The sequence below is a fragment of the Pyrus communis genome, chromosome 16 (assembly GCF_963583255.1).
Source record: "Pyrus communis chromosome 16, drPyrComm1.1, whole genome shotgun sequence".
NCBI lineage: Eukaryota > Viridiplantae > Streptophyta > Magnoliopsida > Rosales > Rosaceae > Pyrus > Pyrus communis.
In genome coordinates, this window is record NC_084818.1 from 64,262 (window position 1) to 81,463 (window position 17,202).

Here is a 17,202-nt window from a genome sequence, read left to right on the forward strand (position 1 = left end):
GTGGAGCGGGCCCGGGAAGTGATATGCCCCAGGCCGGGATGTGACAGGTAGCCACAACAAAAATTAAACTGTGCATTTCAACTTAAATAGATGGCCTCCTTCTTCTTCCTCACGAATCATTTGAACTGCCGCTTCTGCAACGCAGCTCCGGCTCACATTGGAAATGCCCATATTTCATCTTATTTCTTGGCTATACGCCGATAGTACTTGGGATTTAAAAAAAAACGAAGTCCTTCGCACAATGGATGTTGTACAACAGTAAAGGAACCAGGGCGCGTTTGCAAGTTTTCCGACTGACTAGTGGGGCGACTACCCACTACTGGGCTTCTTTTCCAGCGAGATGAGGGACGATCGCTCCTCTGTAGATTCGCCCATGAGTGTAAGTGTTAGTGGTAATGGTAAGACGATGGCAGAGGTGGTGTGGGTGGGGTGGCGATGATGAGACGACAGAGGCGGTGGTGGCGGCCAAGTGGTGCTAATAATAGTGACAACGGTGGTGTCATATATAATTTTATTTTTTTCTTAAAAACTCTAAATACCCTTATTTTTATTGTCTCAAGTATGTTGTATCAAGTATGTTGTATCAAGTATATCGTATCTAGTATTTTTGAAAAAATTACTTCCACAAAACAATATGCTTCACATATTTTTCACTAACATGCGCACATAAAAAAAAAAAAAAAAAAAAAAAAAAGAAAAGAAAAAAAACGTTAACGGAACGTAATTTTCCCCGCGACAAAAACTTCATTCTCTCTTTTACCGACAAAACCGAAAAAAGATTCCCTCAGAAAAAAAAAAATGAAACAGAAGAAATCGTTCCTAGTTCCCACTTTGCCAGTGAGTTAACGTCTCGAGATTGAATTGAAATTTGTATGAAAAGTTAGGCGGATGCCCTTACGAATTCGATCAGGATAGTCAATACTCAATAGTGAGGAGGGGGATCGAGGATCGAATTCATTCCCAGAAGAGACAGAATAGATGGGTTGGGGTTGGGCAATCTACGAGGGAGTGGTGGCGTTGGGATCGCTTGGGCTGCTGGGATGGGCGGGGCTGTGGTTCTTGAACCGAAGGCTCTACAAAGAGTACGAAGAGAAGAGGGTCTTAGTTCAGATCATTTTCAGCGTCGTCTTCGCCTTCTCCTGCAATCTTCTGCAGCTCGTCCTCTTCGAGATCATCCCCCTTCTCTCCCAAAGGTTTTTTTTTTTTCATTTTCCTTTTCTGTTTACAAGGAAACTATAATTTCATGATTGATTGCATAATTTAATAATTTGCATTTGCGTTTGATTTCTATAAAATAAATACATAAAATTGTATGATTTGGTTGCAGGGCCCGATGGCTCAACTGGAAGCTCGATTTGTTTTGTCTCATACTGTTACTGGTTTTCATGTTGCCTTATTATCATTGTTTCTTGATGCTCTGCAACAATGGTACGCCTACCCACTGCCTCCAGGGCCCCGTAGCCTCTAACAAACACCTTGTACTACCATACTTACTAGTTTACGAAAATTTAAACTCCAATCGTTTCATCTATTCATCTCAGGGTTTCGGAAGGAACGCGCTGCTCTTGGATCCTTCTTGTTCTTGCTCTCCTTCCTTTATGCTTTTTGGCGCATGGGCATTCACTTCCCTATGCCTTCCCCCGATAAAGGCTTCTTCACCATGCCTCAGTTGGTCAGTCGCATTGGCGTCATTGGCGTTACTGTCATGGCTGTCTTGTCCGGTTTTGGAGCTGTCAATTTGCCCTATAGTTACTTATCTCTCTTTATCCGAGAAATTGAGGAAACTGAGATCAAGTCCTTGGAAACACAGCTCATGCATTCCATCGAGACTTGTATTGCTAAGAAGAAGAAAATCATTCTTTCTCAAATGGAGATGGAACGCATTCAAGGACCAGAAGAGGTTCTCTTCACTATCCTATACTTTTCCGTTTCCAAAGTGTTAAAACTCTTGCATCTTGATTTCTATACTTTTGTCATATTTCAATGTGCTAACTCTATCATAATCTTATTCTGTTGTTCTAATTGGTGTTACTTAGAAACTGCATTTTGTATTAGCGTATCTTTAAGGGTTTAGTTATTAGCAGTGTTTATAAACCTAATCCCGACTTGTGCCTAATTAAATTTATAGTTGCAGAAATTAAAAGCTAGATCTTTCTTTAAAAGAATTGTTGGCACTGTTGTGCGATCTGTGCAAGACGATCAAAAGGAGCAAGGTTGGTATTGCTTTATGTTTTTCCTTATGATAAGATCTTGCATATTTTCTTTTGAAAGAATTGATTGCTTAATTTTTAAAGTTCTCTAATACTTCTCTAGCCGTGTTATTTGCATGCATTGAGACCTACTAGATATGTCGTCGTATTAAGCTTTCCAGACCATCAACATAGTGCAATTACTCTGTAAGGACGTCATAGTTGTCTTATTTCACTTATCTCCCCTCCCCCCACCCTCTCCCGTCCCCTTTTCTTTTTGGTTAATCAGATATCAGAAACATGGAAGCAGAAGTGCTAGCATTCGAAGAGCTTTCAAAGCAGCTATTCCTGGACATATATGAGCTTCGTCAAGCAAAGGTTTACTTCCAGTTCTGTAATTTCAGTTATACGATATAGATTTTAAATGATTCCCTATGGGACTGCTGACCTATGTGATTGTTTGTACTGAACCATGCATCTGTTATTTTAGGTACTACAATTTTCAAAAACTTTTGCTAAAATGCACCTCAGCCATTGTGGTTTTATTCAACCTGGGCGCAAGACTGGAAATTAGGTGCTAGCTTGGATGAAGGGAAATTTCTTTTCAAAACCATTAAGAATTCACCGCGATAGTTTTTTAAAAACAGTTGTCTCTTAATTGAAGGTGTTACAACTTACAAGTGAAGATTTCTGAATTGGAAATTTGTGTAGGCTATTTAAAACTCAATTCCATGTGCCATTCAAGAGTGTCATAGATGATAAAAACGACCCGGTTAACTAAAGTTAGGGCATAATAATGTTTACCCATATTTAATGGCCAAAATGTGGTGAAGCATCGCTGATTGAAAATTGAAAGTGGTGAAAAGAAGATTTATATGAGTCTTACTTGACAGGAGGCTGCTGCTTATTCTCGAACCTGGAAGGGTCATATGCAGAACCTACTCGGTTATGCATGCTCAGTCTACTGTGTATATAAAATGATTAAGGTATGAGATGCCTTTTTTTTCACTCAATGAGGTTGTTTGAATTGAAAATTACATAGTTTGCCAACATTAATTTTATTTTCTTCATGTTAACAAAGATGGAAAGTTTCAAACTTGTCCAAGTGTTTCTTGAAGTTACTATTGATTTTTGGAGTAGTGCCTGACTACTTTTAATTTCTCTGTGCAGTCTTTGCAAAGTGTTGTTTTCAAAGAGGTAATTCTTTCATGTCTCTTGTATTACCTATAATCACTTGCTTACATGTCTGTTTCTGATACCTACCCTATTAGTTTCCATTTTTGTTTTCGGTAAATAGTAATTCGTTCTCTGACAGGCTGGCTCTGTGGATCCTGTGACGATGGCAATTAGCATATTCCTGCAGTTCTTTGACATTGGTATCAATGCAGCCTTGCTATCACAGGTTAGCTAGCTTAACATTTACACCTTCATTGGCAGACCTTTTGGTTTCTATCTAAACCTGCATGCTTGCAGTTAAATAATATATATTGGTGTTTTTCCCTCTCAATGGACAAACTTGCAGTTACATAATATATTACTTTTGTGATAATGTGGACTCCCATTTTAGTGGTACAGGCCATATGCAAATCACAGTTTCAAACAATTGTAATCCTGATTTTGGCCTTATTTCATATGGGCTATTTTTCGTGTGACATTTTTACTACTATGGATTGCAAATATGCAGTTGAATCTTATGATATAATCTTATTAGTGGTTGATTTATTGAACACATGGTTGACACTTCATTTGTTCTCATTTGTCGGCAGTATATTTCACTCTTGTTCATTGGAATGTTGATTGTTATATCAGTTCGTGGATTCTTGACAAATTTAATGAAGGTAATCCTTCTTGTGCCTGCCTTACTATTTATTCTTATTTAAGTTGGAGAACCACAATCCGCTGATTGGATTTCTTGAGACTGACTTTCAAAATGCAGTCTGCAGTTTTCTAGAGGGAAAAGAAATGAGTTCTGAATGCTTGGCTTTTTTTTTTCTTGACCGAGTTGCATACAAAAGGGGTAGGCCACTGTATTAAGGAACTCAGAAGCTGAAAGTTGAAACTTGAAAGACAGTTTTTCTGGATCTGGAGATAAGAACCAGATGTCCCACATTGGTCTTAGGTTGTACATGCTAGTGCCGCAATTATATCAAGAAAATAAATGAATTAAGCTGACCCAGGCATTAGTCCCATTTTAATCACTTTCAGGGAATAGGCCTTATTCCCATTTTAATCATTTTCTGGGAATAGGCCTAGTGGTCTGTGGTTGTTGAAGAGCAACTGATGGAAACATAAAACATCACCTTTATGGTTTAACTTTCTTGCTCTGCTGTGCACAGTTCTTTTTTGCAGTTTCCAGAGTTGGAAGTGGATCTTCTAGCAACGTTGTATTGTTTCTCTCTGAAATTATGGGAATGTACTTTGTGTCCTCTATTCTATTGATAAGGAAAAGCTTGGCGACTGAGTACAGGTATGCTGATATTTTATGTTTGTCAACTTTTGGTTTTGTTCTTCTGTCTTCCCTTGATGTTCAATGGCATGGTTATGTTTATGAATTTCGGTCAGTTGTATTGAGCTTAAGTGCAAGTTTATTTTACTCTTTGTGTAGACAGTGCACCTAAAATTCTTACTTTGAAATGAAATTTATGTACAATTACTTGAAATTAGAAGTTGACTATGTTCTTAGTGAAACAAAAACATTTTCTTCTATTACTTGAAATTTATGTACAATTACTTGAAATTTATGTACAATTCTTCTATCTATACTACATATCGAAGTATCAAAGGGGTTTAGTACAGAAACCGGCCAAAATACTTTGGCTTGTAAGATGAACCCATATAATGACAGTAGTATTGGTGCGAAGATGGTATTATAATACCATGCTATATAAAAGATATTATTACTTCATGACTAAATGAAATTGTTTAAAAGGTTAATAACAATCATATTTACTTGAAAAAAGGTTTACAATCCTAGTCATTGTAAAAGTGTATTACCGTATTTGTATTTAAAATGAAAACGTTGAAGCTTGTAAACTGCAGACTCTGGCTTTAATCATGTCCTGTCTCAAAGTGCAGATTTTCCAAATGATGGCCCTCAGAAGTTTTTTGGTCTTTTGTCATATAAGCTTGATTGCATTCAGTCCGTCATTTAGGTAGCTTCTGAGCTGATGAATGAGTTTTAAAGAGTGAGCCATTATCTCTTGGCAGGATGATCATAACAGATGTATTGGGTGGAGATATTCAGTTTGACTTCTATCACCGATGGTTTGATGCAATCTTTGTGGCCAGTGCTTTCCTTTCTTTGCTTTTGCTTTCTGCACATTATACTTCTCGGCAAGCTGACAAACACCCGATTGATTAATACGGCAAGTATGTAACAAATTTACCTTTTGAATTCCAAAAAGAATAAGAATTGGATCAAATGTAAAGGTTAAATTGTTTGTTTAGACTTTTGCGAGCTTATATGCCAGGATTTTAATAAGAAAAGAAGAGAACTAGGGATTTTAAATGACTGATTGCATAATAGTTACTTCAAATTCATTTTAAATATAATTTATTTCGTTATCTGATATCCACTCAGTCTAATTATTCTATGAAGTAATTTGTAGCCTAGGTATCTTTTGTTGTAGCATGACACATATGCAAGATGTTTTGGATTTTGAATTTCAAATATGGACAAGTATAATTTTATATTGAATTTATTGAAGTTTTCGGATGATATGATAGGCTTTCTTGTATTCTCTACTTATATGGAAAAAATTGCAGCCATTGCCTTGCAGGTGCTAAATGGTATGTTGGAGCTAACTCTTCTTACATGATCGACCAAAGGATGACAAATCCGAATGGATTACATCCAACAACAGTCGGTTGTCATGTTGATGGCGGGGATGGTTTTAAACAGAACGGGCCGAAGGGCTGCCTGGTATTGTATGCTGAGAATGGGAAGGGGAAAGGAAAGGATGAAGGAGGTGCTGCTGAATCTGACAACCACAAAAGTTGCTCCTCCATCCTTATTAGTTTGTTTGTCTTATGCTTTTGCCATAATGCCATCATTGCCACGTACAGATTCTCTACTTTTTCCCATCAACGCTCGAATTCTTCCTACACTTTGGGTTTAGTCCCATATATATATATATATATATTTTTTTTTTTTTTTGCTTTACAATTCTTCAAAGCAAGAAGGGTACTAGTACTAAATATCTCATTAATAGAAGTGAATTGTGACGGGGATGGACTAAATGCAAATTAAATTACAGGAAAACTTATCAAAAGGGCTTGAAAATTTTGAGTTTTAATGATAAGGACAAAATAAAAGGTAAAATGAATAGTACATGATTAATTTTTTAGTGTAAAAATGTGGTTTTTCGTTAAAGTGAATAGTATCATGGGGTTTTCGTTAAAACTCCCTTAAATTATTCCTAGGTGTGCCCGCAAATCCATTTCAGGTTGATTGTGATTCGTGAGGCTCACACTTTGGATTTACATTAATGATAAAAACTTACAAATATTTATGTTTTGGGATCAAATCTTTTTTACGCTCAAATTTGTACCAACAATAGCGTTTTGGGATCAACCTTCATGAGAATTAGGGCCGTTAAGATTGCTCAAGAAGTGCTTCAAGTAAAAACATGTTGAAATTATTATTAAAAAAAAAAACCTTAAAAGCAAAAAGCACTTAGAGTGCTTCTTAAAAGAAAGTGATTCTCTATAAATTGTTTTTATTTAATAGAACTTCTGTCAATAGTAAAGTTTGGTTTGGTCTTTGGTATATGAACCAGAATAATGCTTTCATACTACACATTACTACACGATAATGCTTTTAAGAAGAGTCGTTTAGCATGTGCTTTTCTATAAAGCATTTTTAAGAGCCATGATTATTATTACATCTTTTTAATAATTATAGTAAAAAAGGCTTTTGGTTCTCGTAAATTGTTTTGGCTCTACTAAAAGTAAATATCAAACAAACCTCTGGATCGAATGTGAGAAGTGTGGAATCACTAATCAAGTTGGTAAGGATAATATTTTTTTTGTTTATGGGCAAATTTTACCTAATTTTATTTATTTAATATTTGATGTTACTATGAATTTTTTGTTTTCCTTTTGAAATTGTCATATTTTTCTTAGTTTAGTTTTACCATGGTATTTCTACTTTATTAAAATCCTAACGATTTTTCTGCTAGACTTCATAAGTTTTATTTTTGTAACAGTTCGATCGCAACATATCTAATAGAAGAAAAACCGTGATGTTAAATTGGTAAAGGTCAAAATGAAAAAAAATAAAATAAAATAGACAAGGCCCTTTTAATAATTTAAAATACGGGAGACCCGCATTTAAATTCCAAATCTACAAAAGTTCTCATTCACTCATTTTCTATAGAAAATAAATCTCCACAGAGGGAGAGGATGAAGTTGAAATTCCCCAAGCTCACAAGGAATAGAGAGACGCAACAAGAAAATATATATGAGGTATATATGTATATAAGTAGTTTTTCAAAGACATTTATATATTATATACATAAATAAATGAGATTGTGTGTGGTTAGAGTAGATGGTCATTTTGGTTCTGGTCTGAGAGTTGATTTGAATGCCATTTGCTTGAAAGTTAGGGCTTCAATTGAATCGAATCGAATCGAATCGAATCGAAACGTGCAGCAGCATCGCAGGACATTGGACTACCAAGTGTTTGTTTGGGTTTCGATTAGATTAGATTAGGGTTGGGGCTTGGGACGGACGATTGCCTCGGCGAACGAACGAATGGAGGATGGAAGGGATGAAGGGGCAGTTCTGAAATCAAAGGCGCGTAATTTTCAACCGACATGCTTTTCTTCTCGTCTCTTGATTTGATTACTTGATTTTGTTTTGTATGATCGGATTACTTGCTGAATTGATGATTGGATTGATTGGCAATGGGCAGTGGCTTTGTATTGGGAATTTTGGATTTCATGGTATAGGGTTTTTGGGTCCTGATAGAAAACTCTTTTCTTTAATAATTTAATTTGCGTTTGGTTTGCATCTTCACAGCTGCATTAGCCTCTCTCTAAATTGATTTACTTTTCACTTTTCATGCAGTAATTGGAGTCCGCACTCTGTTATTGGGTACCGGAGATTGGGCTTAATGTAATTCTGGTTATATCGCAGCAGTTTGGAGTTTTGAGTTTGGAGAGGGAGTGATTGCATGCAAGGGCCGGCCTGTTGATCATGATATTCAGAGGACTATGGTGAGATGACTCTCGGTAATTTGCCTTCTTTCTTCTTTGTTTATTTTCAGTTTTCTTTTCCTATATCATGCAGTAGCCCTTATTTCAAAGAAAGTAGGCAATTAAACTTCAGCTTTTTCGTTGACCATCCGACGACCATTAGGGTTTTGATAATTTCACTAGCCATTTCTCGCTTATTAGGAGTGTGTTGTAATGGATGATTGAATTCAGATTTTAGGAACATTGGAGGAATTTCCCTTATACATTAATCTAACCATAAGTTTGAACGAGGAAATTGGAGAGACTGAGAAATTCCAAAATGATACAACTTAAAATGATGGAATTCACTGTTCTAGAATTTGTCAAATTTTTTGTTTGGCTAACCTAAAGTGTAATGGGATTTAAAGATGGAATTTTATGTTTTGTTCTTTTATAGCCACCAATTTGTAAATGTGGGGTAGTGTTTGGTAGATGTGTTCAGGGTGGAAGTGATGGTGGTGATGAACAGGTAGTGGAGGTCATGGCTATGGCGGTGTACATAGTTGTTTTTCTTAAAATACTCACTCTTTTGAAATTTTAGAAATTACAACTATTTAGATGGAAAATTATGAACTTCAAATTATACATCTCTTTGTTTATTATAAATCCAAACAAGGGAATGGTCGTATATCAATTTAAAAGTTCTCTCCTTGTTCCAAATTCCAAGTTTAGTAATTTTCATTTGTGGGAATATTACCGGCCAGTTGAAGGGATTCTCACATGCAGCTTCCTGCATATGTTTTTTTTTTTTTTTTTTTTTCCTTACTCCCTTAAGCTGAGAGTGACATTGAGTGTGGGATTTGTCTCAGTTATTTGATTTTTACGTTGCCCATGCTCTGATACGGTCAGTGCTGCAAAGTCAGGATTTTCCTATAACTTTTTAATCCTCCATTGTTAATTTAAGTATTGCTTCGACTACTAATTTATTTCTTTGTATTTATTAGGTGTCATCTAAATTTTTAAAAGAGTTTGGTAAGCATTCCAGAGGTGGGAAGGTTCATATTAGTGGCGAGTCTGGGACTTGCAACTTGTGCTCTGCTCCCTGTTCATCTTGTATGCATCCTAATAGATCTTTTATGGGGTCAAGGGCTGATGAATTTTCTGATGAAACCTGTCGTGTTAATGCGGCTAGTCAATATTCTATCAATGTGGGAGATACTTCATCTTCTTTTAAGAGAAAAGCATGTGACAGTTTACAACATACCACCAGTGAGACAAGTAACCTGCTTAGCGTTAATTCAAGTCATGATTCTTTGTCTGAAAATGCTGAAAGCAAAGCAACCATGAGGTCTTCTGATACATCCGAAAATGCTGTTGAAGTCCATGATGATAACATTTCATGTATAAGCAGAGCCAATGATGCAAATCTGGCAGTCAATAACCATAACAGGAACGTAGAATGGAAGAATTTGTCTTGTAGTTTAGCTTCAGCTGGTAGTATAGGGACAGAAGAATCTGGAAAGGCACATAAGTCAGTCTTGTCAGAGATGGTAAAACCTGCAGATTCTGGTGATAGCACAAAAAAGGTGCAAACTCTTGCTTTTACTAACGGATTGGTCATCTCTTTCCTTTTATGCAATTTTGTACTGATTTAGGAGAGGATGCATCTCTTATCATATGCAGGGAAAACTGCCAGAATTTTTTGGACATGCTGATTCATCATTTAAGAATGAGTCAGATATTATTGCTGGCCAGAAATTCGTTTCTTATAAAAGTTTAGGGGTCCCTACAAAATTGTGTCCAAAGATAGAAGTAGAGAGTAACGGACAAGACCCAAAAGATGAAGCGTCAAAATGTTTGGATCATGGTGACAAAGATGTTATGTCGAATGAGTTGGCCGAAGTAGCTGACATGCAGCCCTTGCAATCTGCATCTGGGGATGACAGTGATGAATCAGACATTGTGGAGCATGATGTGAGTTCCCTCCCATCCCCCATAAAATTTGTATGTATGACTTGTTTGCAGAAATTCTTGTTTATTCTTTGTGTCTCTTCCCCCTCAATATTTTTTCTGGCTTCACGTGTCTCCCTATAAGGTTTCATATAAAATGATATTTTCTTGGCAGTAGTCTGAAGATTTGTAAATACGCTTCTTGATTTATGTTGTCGTTGTAACTTAATTGTTTGATCAAACCTAATGTTGATTAGCATATTTCAAGATAATAAAGAGAAAACAAGTATTTGCAGCTTTTTCAGTGTCATTAAGAAAACATCCCCCTTTATTTGTTAAAAATTTGTAAATGTTTGCTATTTTCATGCTAGAACATCACATTTTAATTTGAAGGATGTTACCCCAGCGGATCGGTGCTCATTATGAGGGGTATGTGTGATGTATTCATCTGTATTGAGGTCTAATTATCTTATGCTTTAAGTCAGAGATAGTAGACTTTGGATGGTTGCATCATGTTAAAGACAAGGAAGGGTTGTCTATCCATTTTTGTTATTGGCTCCTCTTGGAGACTCTATGAATGCTTCAGTTTTATCTTTTTTAGTTTTATCTGTGGGTGACATGCTTTATAGCTTCTCATTTCCTGTATTGGCTTCTTCACTTATGAGCTGAAAAACTAAAAACTGTTGCCTTTTCTTTGGGGTCATAAACAGGTAAAAGTATGTGATATTTGTGGGGATGCAGGTCGAGAAGATATGCTTGCCATGTGTAGTAGGTGCAGTGATGGTGCAGAACACATGTAATAGTCTTTCATCCTATTTTTGCTGTCAGGATTTTTCTTGTGATATTTTATGTTCTCATGCTTTTGATCAAAATTTTCTAAACATTATTATTGCTGAAAGCAGCTATTGTATGCGAAAAATGCTTCGGAGAGTTCCTAAAGGTCCATGGCTGTGTGAGGAATGCAAGTTTACCGAGGAAACTGACAACCAGAAGCAAGGTAAAGCAGATTGAATTATATTAGTTTAACACATGCTAATGTGCTGGTACTTAGCTGTGAAATGCATAATCTTTTTCTGTATTTGAATTCTAAAGGTTCAGATATGGAGGTGAAAAGAAAGGAGAAAGCGATTATGAGTACACAATTCTCTAATAAGAGACTTGCAGAAAACATAGAAGTGGCTCCTTCTGTGAAAAGGCAGGGTCTTGAAATGCGGGTGGGATCACCAAAGCCATCTAGCCCTAAGAGAATGGGTGCTCTATCACGCGAGTCTTCATTCAAAAGCTTAGATAAGGATAGGTTGAGGCCAGCTTATCAGACTTCTCAGGGTACTAATAATATATCAGAAACTGCACGTTCTCCTTCAAATGGCATAGGGGCCAAGGGTGAGTAGTAATTGCTGCAGGATACATGTTTCATGCTCCCTCTCTACCCCTCTTTTTATCTATAGCAACTCTTTTGCTTTCTGATGTCTAGGTGGGGTTGTTGTTTCCCATTTTTGCATTTTTTAGAGTTCTATATTAAGAAAGAACAACAGTTCATCGTATTTCTGCCTGCAGGTACATTTTCAAAGTCAAATTCGTTCAACACGTTAAATTCTAAACCAAAAGTTAAACATGTAGATGAAGTTGTTCCTCACAAGCAAAAGGGTTTTAAAGAACATGCCTCCCTTGATATGAAGGAGAGGGTGGTGCCCAGAATTATGGGCAAGTCTGTGTCTTTCAAGTCTGCGAGCTCAGGGCGTTCGAATGTTTCTGAATCAAAAGTTAAAATGCTCTCATCAAAGTTTAGCCATGTTGCAGATCTTAAAGGATTGAAACAGGCAAAAGAGCGGAGTGCCGTTGAAAGAAAAAATTTGTCCAAACTAGACCGTCCCATGGCTAATTTTACGACAGCTAATTCTGTTGTCTCAACTCCTAAGAGTGACCTAGCATCTCGTGGTGAAACTAGTTTGCTTTCATCTGTGAGCAATCGTGAGCCAAAGGTTGCACTACCTGATGGAAAATCAAGTTCATCAAAATCTAGTGTAACTCGTGAAGGTTTTGACACTCAAATTACTTCAGGTAAATCTTTTCCTTCTTGATTGTGAAATTGGGCTAGTTCTGTACTTCTGTGTTCTTCAAGCTCGAGGTTTTGCCTTACTTTTATGTTTCTTTGTATGGTTTGTTTGATGGTTATGTATCTTGGACTAGATAGTGTTAATAACCTAAAGTATCACTGTGTGTTTTCCATTGCAGGTGGAGGTTCATCTATGAATGGAATGTCTAGTTCTGCTTCTGAACAAAAGTTAAACCATGTTAGCTTTAAGGATGAATCCTTATCCAGCTCCGTGACTGTTGAGAAATTACACTGTAATGTAGATGGAACATCAGAAGATGTGTTACCACAATCAGGGGAAATGATAGATCAGGATGATAAAGCCAGGGAGAGCTCTGTTCGCTGTACGCCTGCTGTTGTAGCTAGTCCAAAATGTAAAGAGATAGGAATTAACGCGGAATTTGGTAGACCTGTAATTTCACAGGCTTCTGGTACTGATGCTTCTGCTCCGAGAGGTTCTAGGGAGGAGATCCAGAGAGGTAACCGGTTGAAAGATGCTATTCATGCAGCTTCACTTAGAAAGTCTGAAATATACAGAAAGAAAAGAGTATTCGATCAGTCTGATGAGTCTTCAACACCGAACATGGACTCGAGTTATGAAGTAGCTGCTCAAGAGCAATCACCTGACGGACGTGCAATCCTTGGGACTTCTACTTCTGACGCTTCCAAGAATACAACTGTCAATAATTTAAAGCAGCTTACAGTGCAGCCCATTGATTCTGGGTTCCCTTCCAAAGTGGCATACTCTGTATCTGTTGTTCCTGGCAAGCCTACAGTGAAAGATTTGCATAATCATGCTTCAGGGGCGATGTCCGTTCTTGTGAAGACAACAGCCATTCCAGAATATGAATACATCTGGCAGTATGGTTCTCTTGGTTTTTATTAGTTATCAAATCTTGTCTGCTTCATATTCTACATTTTCTTTCCTTTTCTTTCTGGTGTTAGTTTTCTCTTTTTTCCTCTTCTTTTGTTCCATTGACAATGTCTTACAAGATAGGCTTATCTTATTTTCATGCAGGGGAAGTTTTGAAGTGCAGAGAGGTGGAAATTTTATGGATTTATGTGGTGGAATTCAAGCTCACTTGTCCACTTGTGCATCACCAAAGGTCCCTGAAGTGGTAAACAAATTTCCACACAAAGTTTCTCTGAATGAAGTTCCTCGCCTGAGTGTATGGCCATCACAGTTCCGTCAAAGTGGCGCTAAAGAAGATAATATTGCACTTTATTTCTTTGCTAAAGATCTTGATAGGTAGTGAATTAGTGATAGACATACACTTTCATTTAATATTTTCAAAGTCTTGTTATTTCCACAACATTTTTTTTCTATATTTCCTATTATGCAGTCGTTTCAATTTTTGATGCAGTTATGAAAGACACTACAACAGCCTGTTGGATGCTATGGTCAAGAATGATCTAGCCCTCAAAGGGAATTTTGATGGTGTTGAACTTCTGATATTCCCATCCAATCAGCTTCCTGAGAAATCACAACGTAAGGAATTCTGAAGTTTCATTACATTGGGTTAGGTGTTCTACCCAGTGATAATATGTTTGATGCGGTTGTGCTGTGTGTAAGTTATGGCTTAAACTGCTTAATGCTTAAATAAGTTCTGATGCTAATATTGCGAACCTGTAATTATGGAGCATATATAGAAATATGGATAATCTTCATGTTCTGTAATCTGTATGATGCTGTCTTCTTTTAAATAATTGGCTGCTTCTCTCGTCTTGCTGATGTTTTTGCCTTTTTGGTCCTGTCCTCAAGTGCTTTCAGCTTGACCTCATTTTTGGTTATTGGTGCAGTAGTTGCTCTTTATTGTCAACTGTTTGTGGCAATAGCATTGTTCTTGCTGACCTAGAGTCATACTGTCTGCTGAAATCTGTTTTCTGTCATTGGCAGGTTGGAATATGCTATTTTTCCTTTGGGGTGTGTTCAGGACAATAAGGGTGCATTGTTTAGATTTTACCGAGACATGTGTTCCTAGCTTGAGCAACTCATTTCATAAAGCTCCTACTGATGGCATGACATTGTCCGAGAACATATGTATACCTAAGCATATAGATGAATCTTCTCCTTCTGACAGATCTTTTGATGTTCCCTCTGCTTCCAATGCCTCTCTGCATATGGCCCCCACAGTTACCAAGGATTGTGAGAACAAAGATACTTATCCTGAAGAAGTGCGTTTAGGTTCAAAAGTGAACTTGGCAGTACAGGATTGTAGGGTTGATTCCAACACAACAAACAATGCCGGCTTGTCTGAAGGAGTTGAATACATCACTCCTTGCCTGGTAACTTTCTTGTTCTTTTTCCTTTTTTCCAGAATGTATAAGGTGCATCATGGTGGTTGTTGTCCTTGATTTTTGTATTTCAGTCCCTCATTCGGGGTGTGAAACCATATTGTGGCTTGGCTGGCCTCTCTTTCTCTCTCATGCTGAGAGATTAATTTCTTTCAGTGTTTTTCTTTGCAGTGTGGTTGTATCTTTCTAACATCTGTGCTAGACTTCATTGATGTTATCAATCATATGGTTGCACCACTTGTTTCCTTTCACTCTTAAAAATGTGAAGATGAACAATTTTGACCAGTGTTGCTATACTTTTTGAGATGTTTTTAGATTATGATGTTCTGCATTTATTCTCGCCAGTGGTCAAGACCTAAATGACATTATTTCTTTAGTCAAAAGATCCTTATTTGCTTAGTCCATGCACTTTGGTGTAGAAGTATAGATGGCATTACTGATGTCACAGAACTTGACTCCACAATGATCATCCATTGGTCTGAGAATGTTTATTGATGCCCGTGCTATGTGTTGACTCGCTGAGTGATATGTCCTATGATGTACTCTACTCCACTAATTAGCTGTGTTATAGAGGGATAATTTATTGGGAAGGTTTGGTATTTTAAGCTTGGCCCTCGTTTCATGGTTCAATTTACTTACCTAGTCAAAATTTGTTTCTTAAATGTTGGTACTGTGATGTGTATATATTTTTGGGTCATTGAGATTTGTGTGTGTGTGTGTGTGTGTGTATTTACTAAAGGGTTATTGTCTCACATTCTGCAGCAGGAAAGTTGTCTTCGAGAAAGCAGAGTTGGTAAAGAAATTAAGTCTTCTATTCCAACAACTGGGTCAAATAGCTCCAACAAGGGTGAGAAGAGGCAAGTGCATTGGGTCACTTCTGTTGATAGGGAAGATACTGATTCTCTGGAGATTCGTCTTGTTTCCAGTCGAGAGGTAGCCGTTTCTAGGAGTGTTGGGGATGACAGATTTCCAGATAGAAAGAAAAGGGTTGGTATCGCAGGAGGGGTTGAGGAGGTGATTCTGGACAGAGTGAGGATGGATAAAGCTGATTTTAAACAAGAGAGGGAATTGAGGAGAGATTATGGATATAAGGAATCAGAAGCAGCCTTGGTGAGAGACTTGACAGCCAGAGTCAACTCTTGTCAGCCTAGTGATAGAAAACACCCAGACATACCTATTTCAGAGAGAACAACTTCTGCAGCCACAACTCAAGAAATGCCATGGAATGAGGTGAATATCACACAGATGGATGTCGAGATTGATAGGAAGAAGCCAAAAATCGGTTCAAGTGGATTTGATGGCTGTAGCACTTCTAGAGGTACAGAAGCTGTGGTTGAGGACAAGAGATGCTTTGAAGCATGTGAGGAGAAAGTTATTCCAGAGGACTTGGGAAATACTGAAAGGTACTTCTTTCCTTTGGATTCACGTCATGTACAGCATTTTGGGCCGGTTGGCAACCCGGTGCCATGGAAAGATTTCTCATCAGGGTATGTGGATAAGACTCGCGAAGGGTTCCCAAGTCTCGAGCTAGCTCTAGGGGGAGAAACAAAACCACAAAATAAGGGAATACTGCCCTTCTTTGTTGGGTTAGCAGACGAGAAAGTTAACAACCAAGATAAGCCCTTAGAAGCAGCGGTGGTGGATGAGAAAGATGATGACGTGTCTGCGTCACTTTCCCTTTCCCTTTCATTCCCATTCCCAGACAAGGAACAACCTGGGAAACCTGTTTCAAAACCGGAGCAGCTTCTGCCTGAAAGACACCATGTGAATACATCACTGCTGCTCTTTGGGCGCTTGCCAGACGAATGAAGTGAAGATGAATTGCTGCGTTATGTACATTACGTTGCGTTTGAAATGCATGTGGCAATCGTGGTTGATCTTGCCTGGTTGCCGTCGTTCATCTTTCTCAAATATAGGATTTGCTGGTACTTTTTCTTAGTATTTGAATACTGTTTTTAGATGTTTGGTAATTGAGTGCGTTACTATTACTGTTACGGCTGTTTGTATATAAAGAGAAATAAGCCACCATAGTTTTAAGAACCATTAGGAATTTGAAACCAATGTGTTGCTGAATCTTCCAAGTTTTGACTCCTACGTTTTCTTCTTCTTTCGTCTTTTGAATCTTTGATGCGTCTGCTAACTACGATGTATTTTGCCGATCCAATCCTGTCCAACCGTCCAATCCAATGGATGCCTTTATAACTCAAGGACAGCAGTAATTAGCCGTACTTCGGAACGTCGAAACAAATTTAAACTCCTTTTTACTAAACAAACTAAAGTTATTTCCTTGTTACTATTTCATCATTTTGCTTCCAGAAAAAGGAACTGAACGTTTAAAAATATGCATACCATAAGTGCATTATCAAACCATGTTGCATCAATCATCAACTAGTACAATAATCTAGTAATATTATTTTTCACTAATAAGTTGTAATCGACAAATCTCAAATCAATAGTAATATTCTCTTTCACTTGTAAGTTATAACTCAAGGACAAC

At 37.4% G+C, this 17,202-nt stretch overlaps 2 protein-coding genes across 9 annotated transcripts; both read left to right on the forward strand.

The window, feature by feature from the left end:
- The first annotated feature begins 771 nt into the window (after positions 1-771).
- Positions 772-6,295, forward strand: LOC137720855 (GPCR-type G protein 1-like). 3 transcript variants are annotated; one of them, XM_068459965.1, is made up of 12 exons: positions 775-1,193; positions 1,328-1,428; positions 1,542-1,900; positions 2,129-2,213; positions 2,479-2,567; positions 3,083-3,175; positions 3,360-3,386; positions 3,505-3,591; positions 3,956-4,027; positions 4,526-4,656; positions 5,397-5,558; positions 5,955-6,295. In XM_068459965.1, the coding sequence occupies exons 1-11, from the start codon at positions 979-981 to the stop codon at positions 5,548-5,550; spliced, it is 1,413 nt and encodes a 470-aa protein (XP_068316066.1). In that variant the 5' UTR covers positions 775-978; the 3' UTR covers positions 5,551-5,558; positions 5,955-6,295. The 3 variants fall into 3 exon arrangements, with proteins under 3 accessions (XP_068316068.1, XP_068316066.1, XP_068316067.1); XM_068459966.1 differs by having other exon boundaries at positions 776-1,193; positions 2,135-2,213; XM_068459967.1 differs by lacking the exon at positions 5,955-6,295 and having other exon boundaries at positions 772-1,193; positions 5,265-5,539.
- Positions 6,296-7,536: 1,241 nt separating this feature from the next.
- On the forward strand, positions 7,537-16,845 carry LOC137720025 (ASI1-immunoprecipitated protein 2-like). 6 transcript variants are annotated; one of them, XM_068459018.1, is made up of 14 exons: positions 7,545-7,655; positions 7,796-7,985; positions 8,259-8,407; positions 9,370-9,951; positions 10,049-10,339; positions 11,026-11,111; positions 11,218-11,312; positions 11,408-11,698; positions 11,873-12,376; positions 12,551-13,271; positions 13,429-13,659; positions 13,775-13,899; positions 14,308-14,696; positions 15,468-16,845. In XM_068459018.1, the coding sequence occupies exons 3-14, from the start codon at positions 8,405-8,407 to the stop codon at positions 16,512-16,514; spliced, it is 4,365 nt and encodes a 1,454-aa protein (XP_068315119.1). In that variant the 5' UTR covers positions 7,545-7,655; positions 7,796-7,985; positions 8,259-8,404; the 3' UTR covers positions 16,515-16,845. The 6 variants fall into 6 exon arrangements, with proteins under 6 accessions (XP_068315120.1, XP_068315119.1, XP_068315121.1 ...); XM_068459019.1 differs by lacking the exon at positions 7,796-7,985 and having other exon boundaries at positions 7,537-7,655; XM_068459020.1 differs by lacking the exon at positions 7,796-7,985 and having other exon boundaries at positions 7,593-7,655; positions 8,331-8,407.
- Positions 16,846-17,202: the final 357 nt, after the last annotated feature.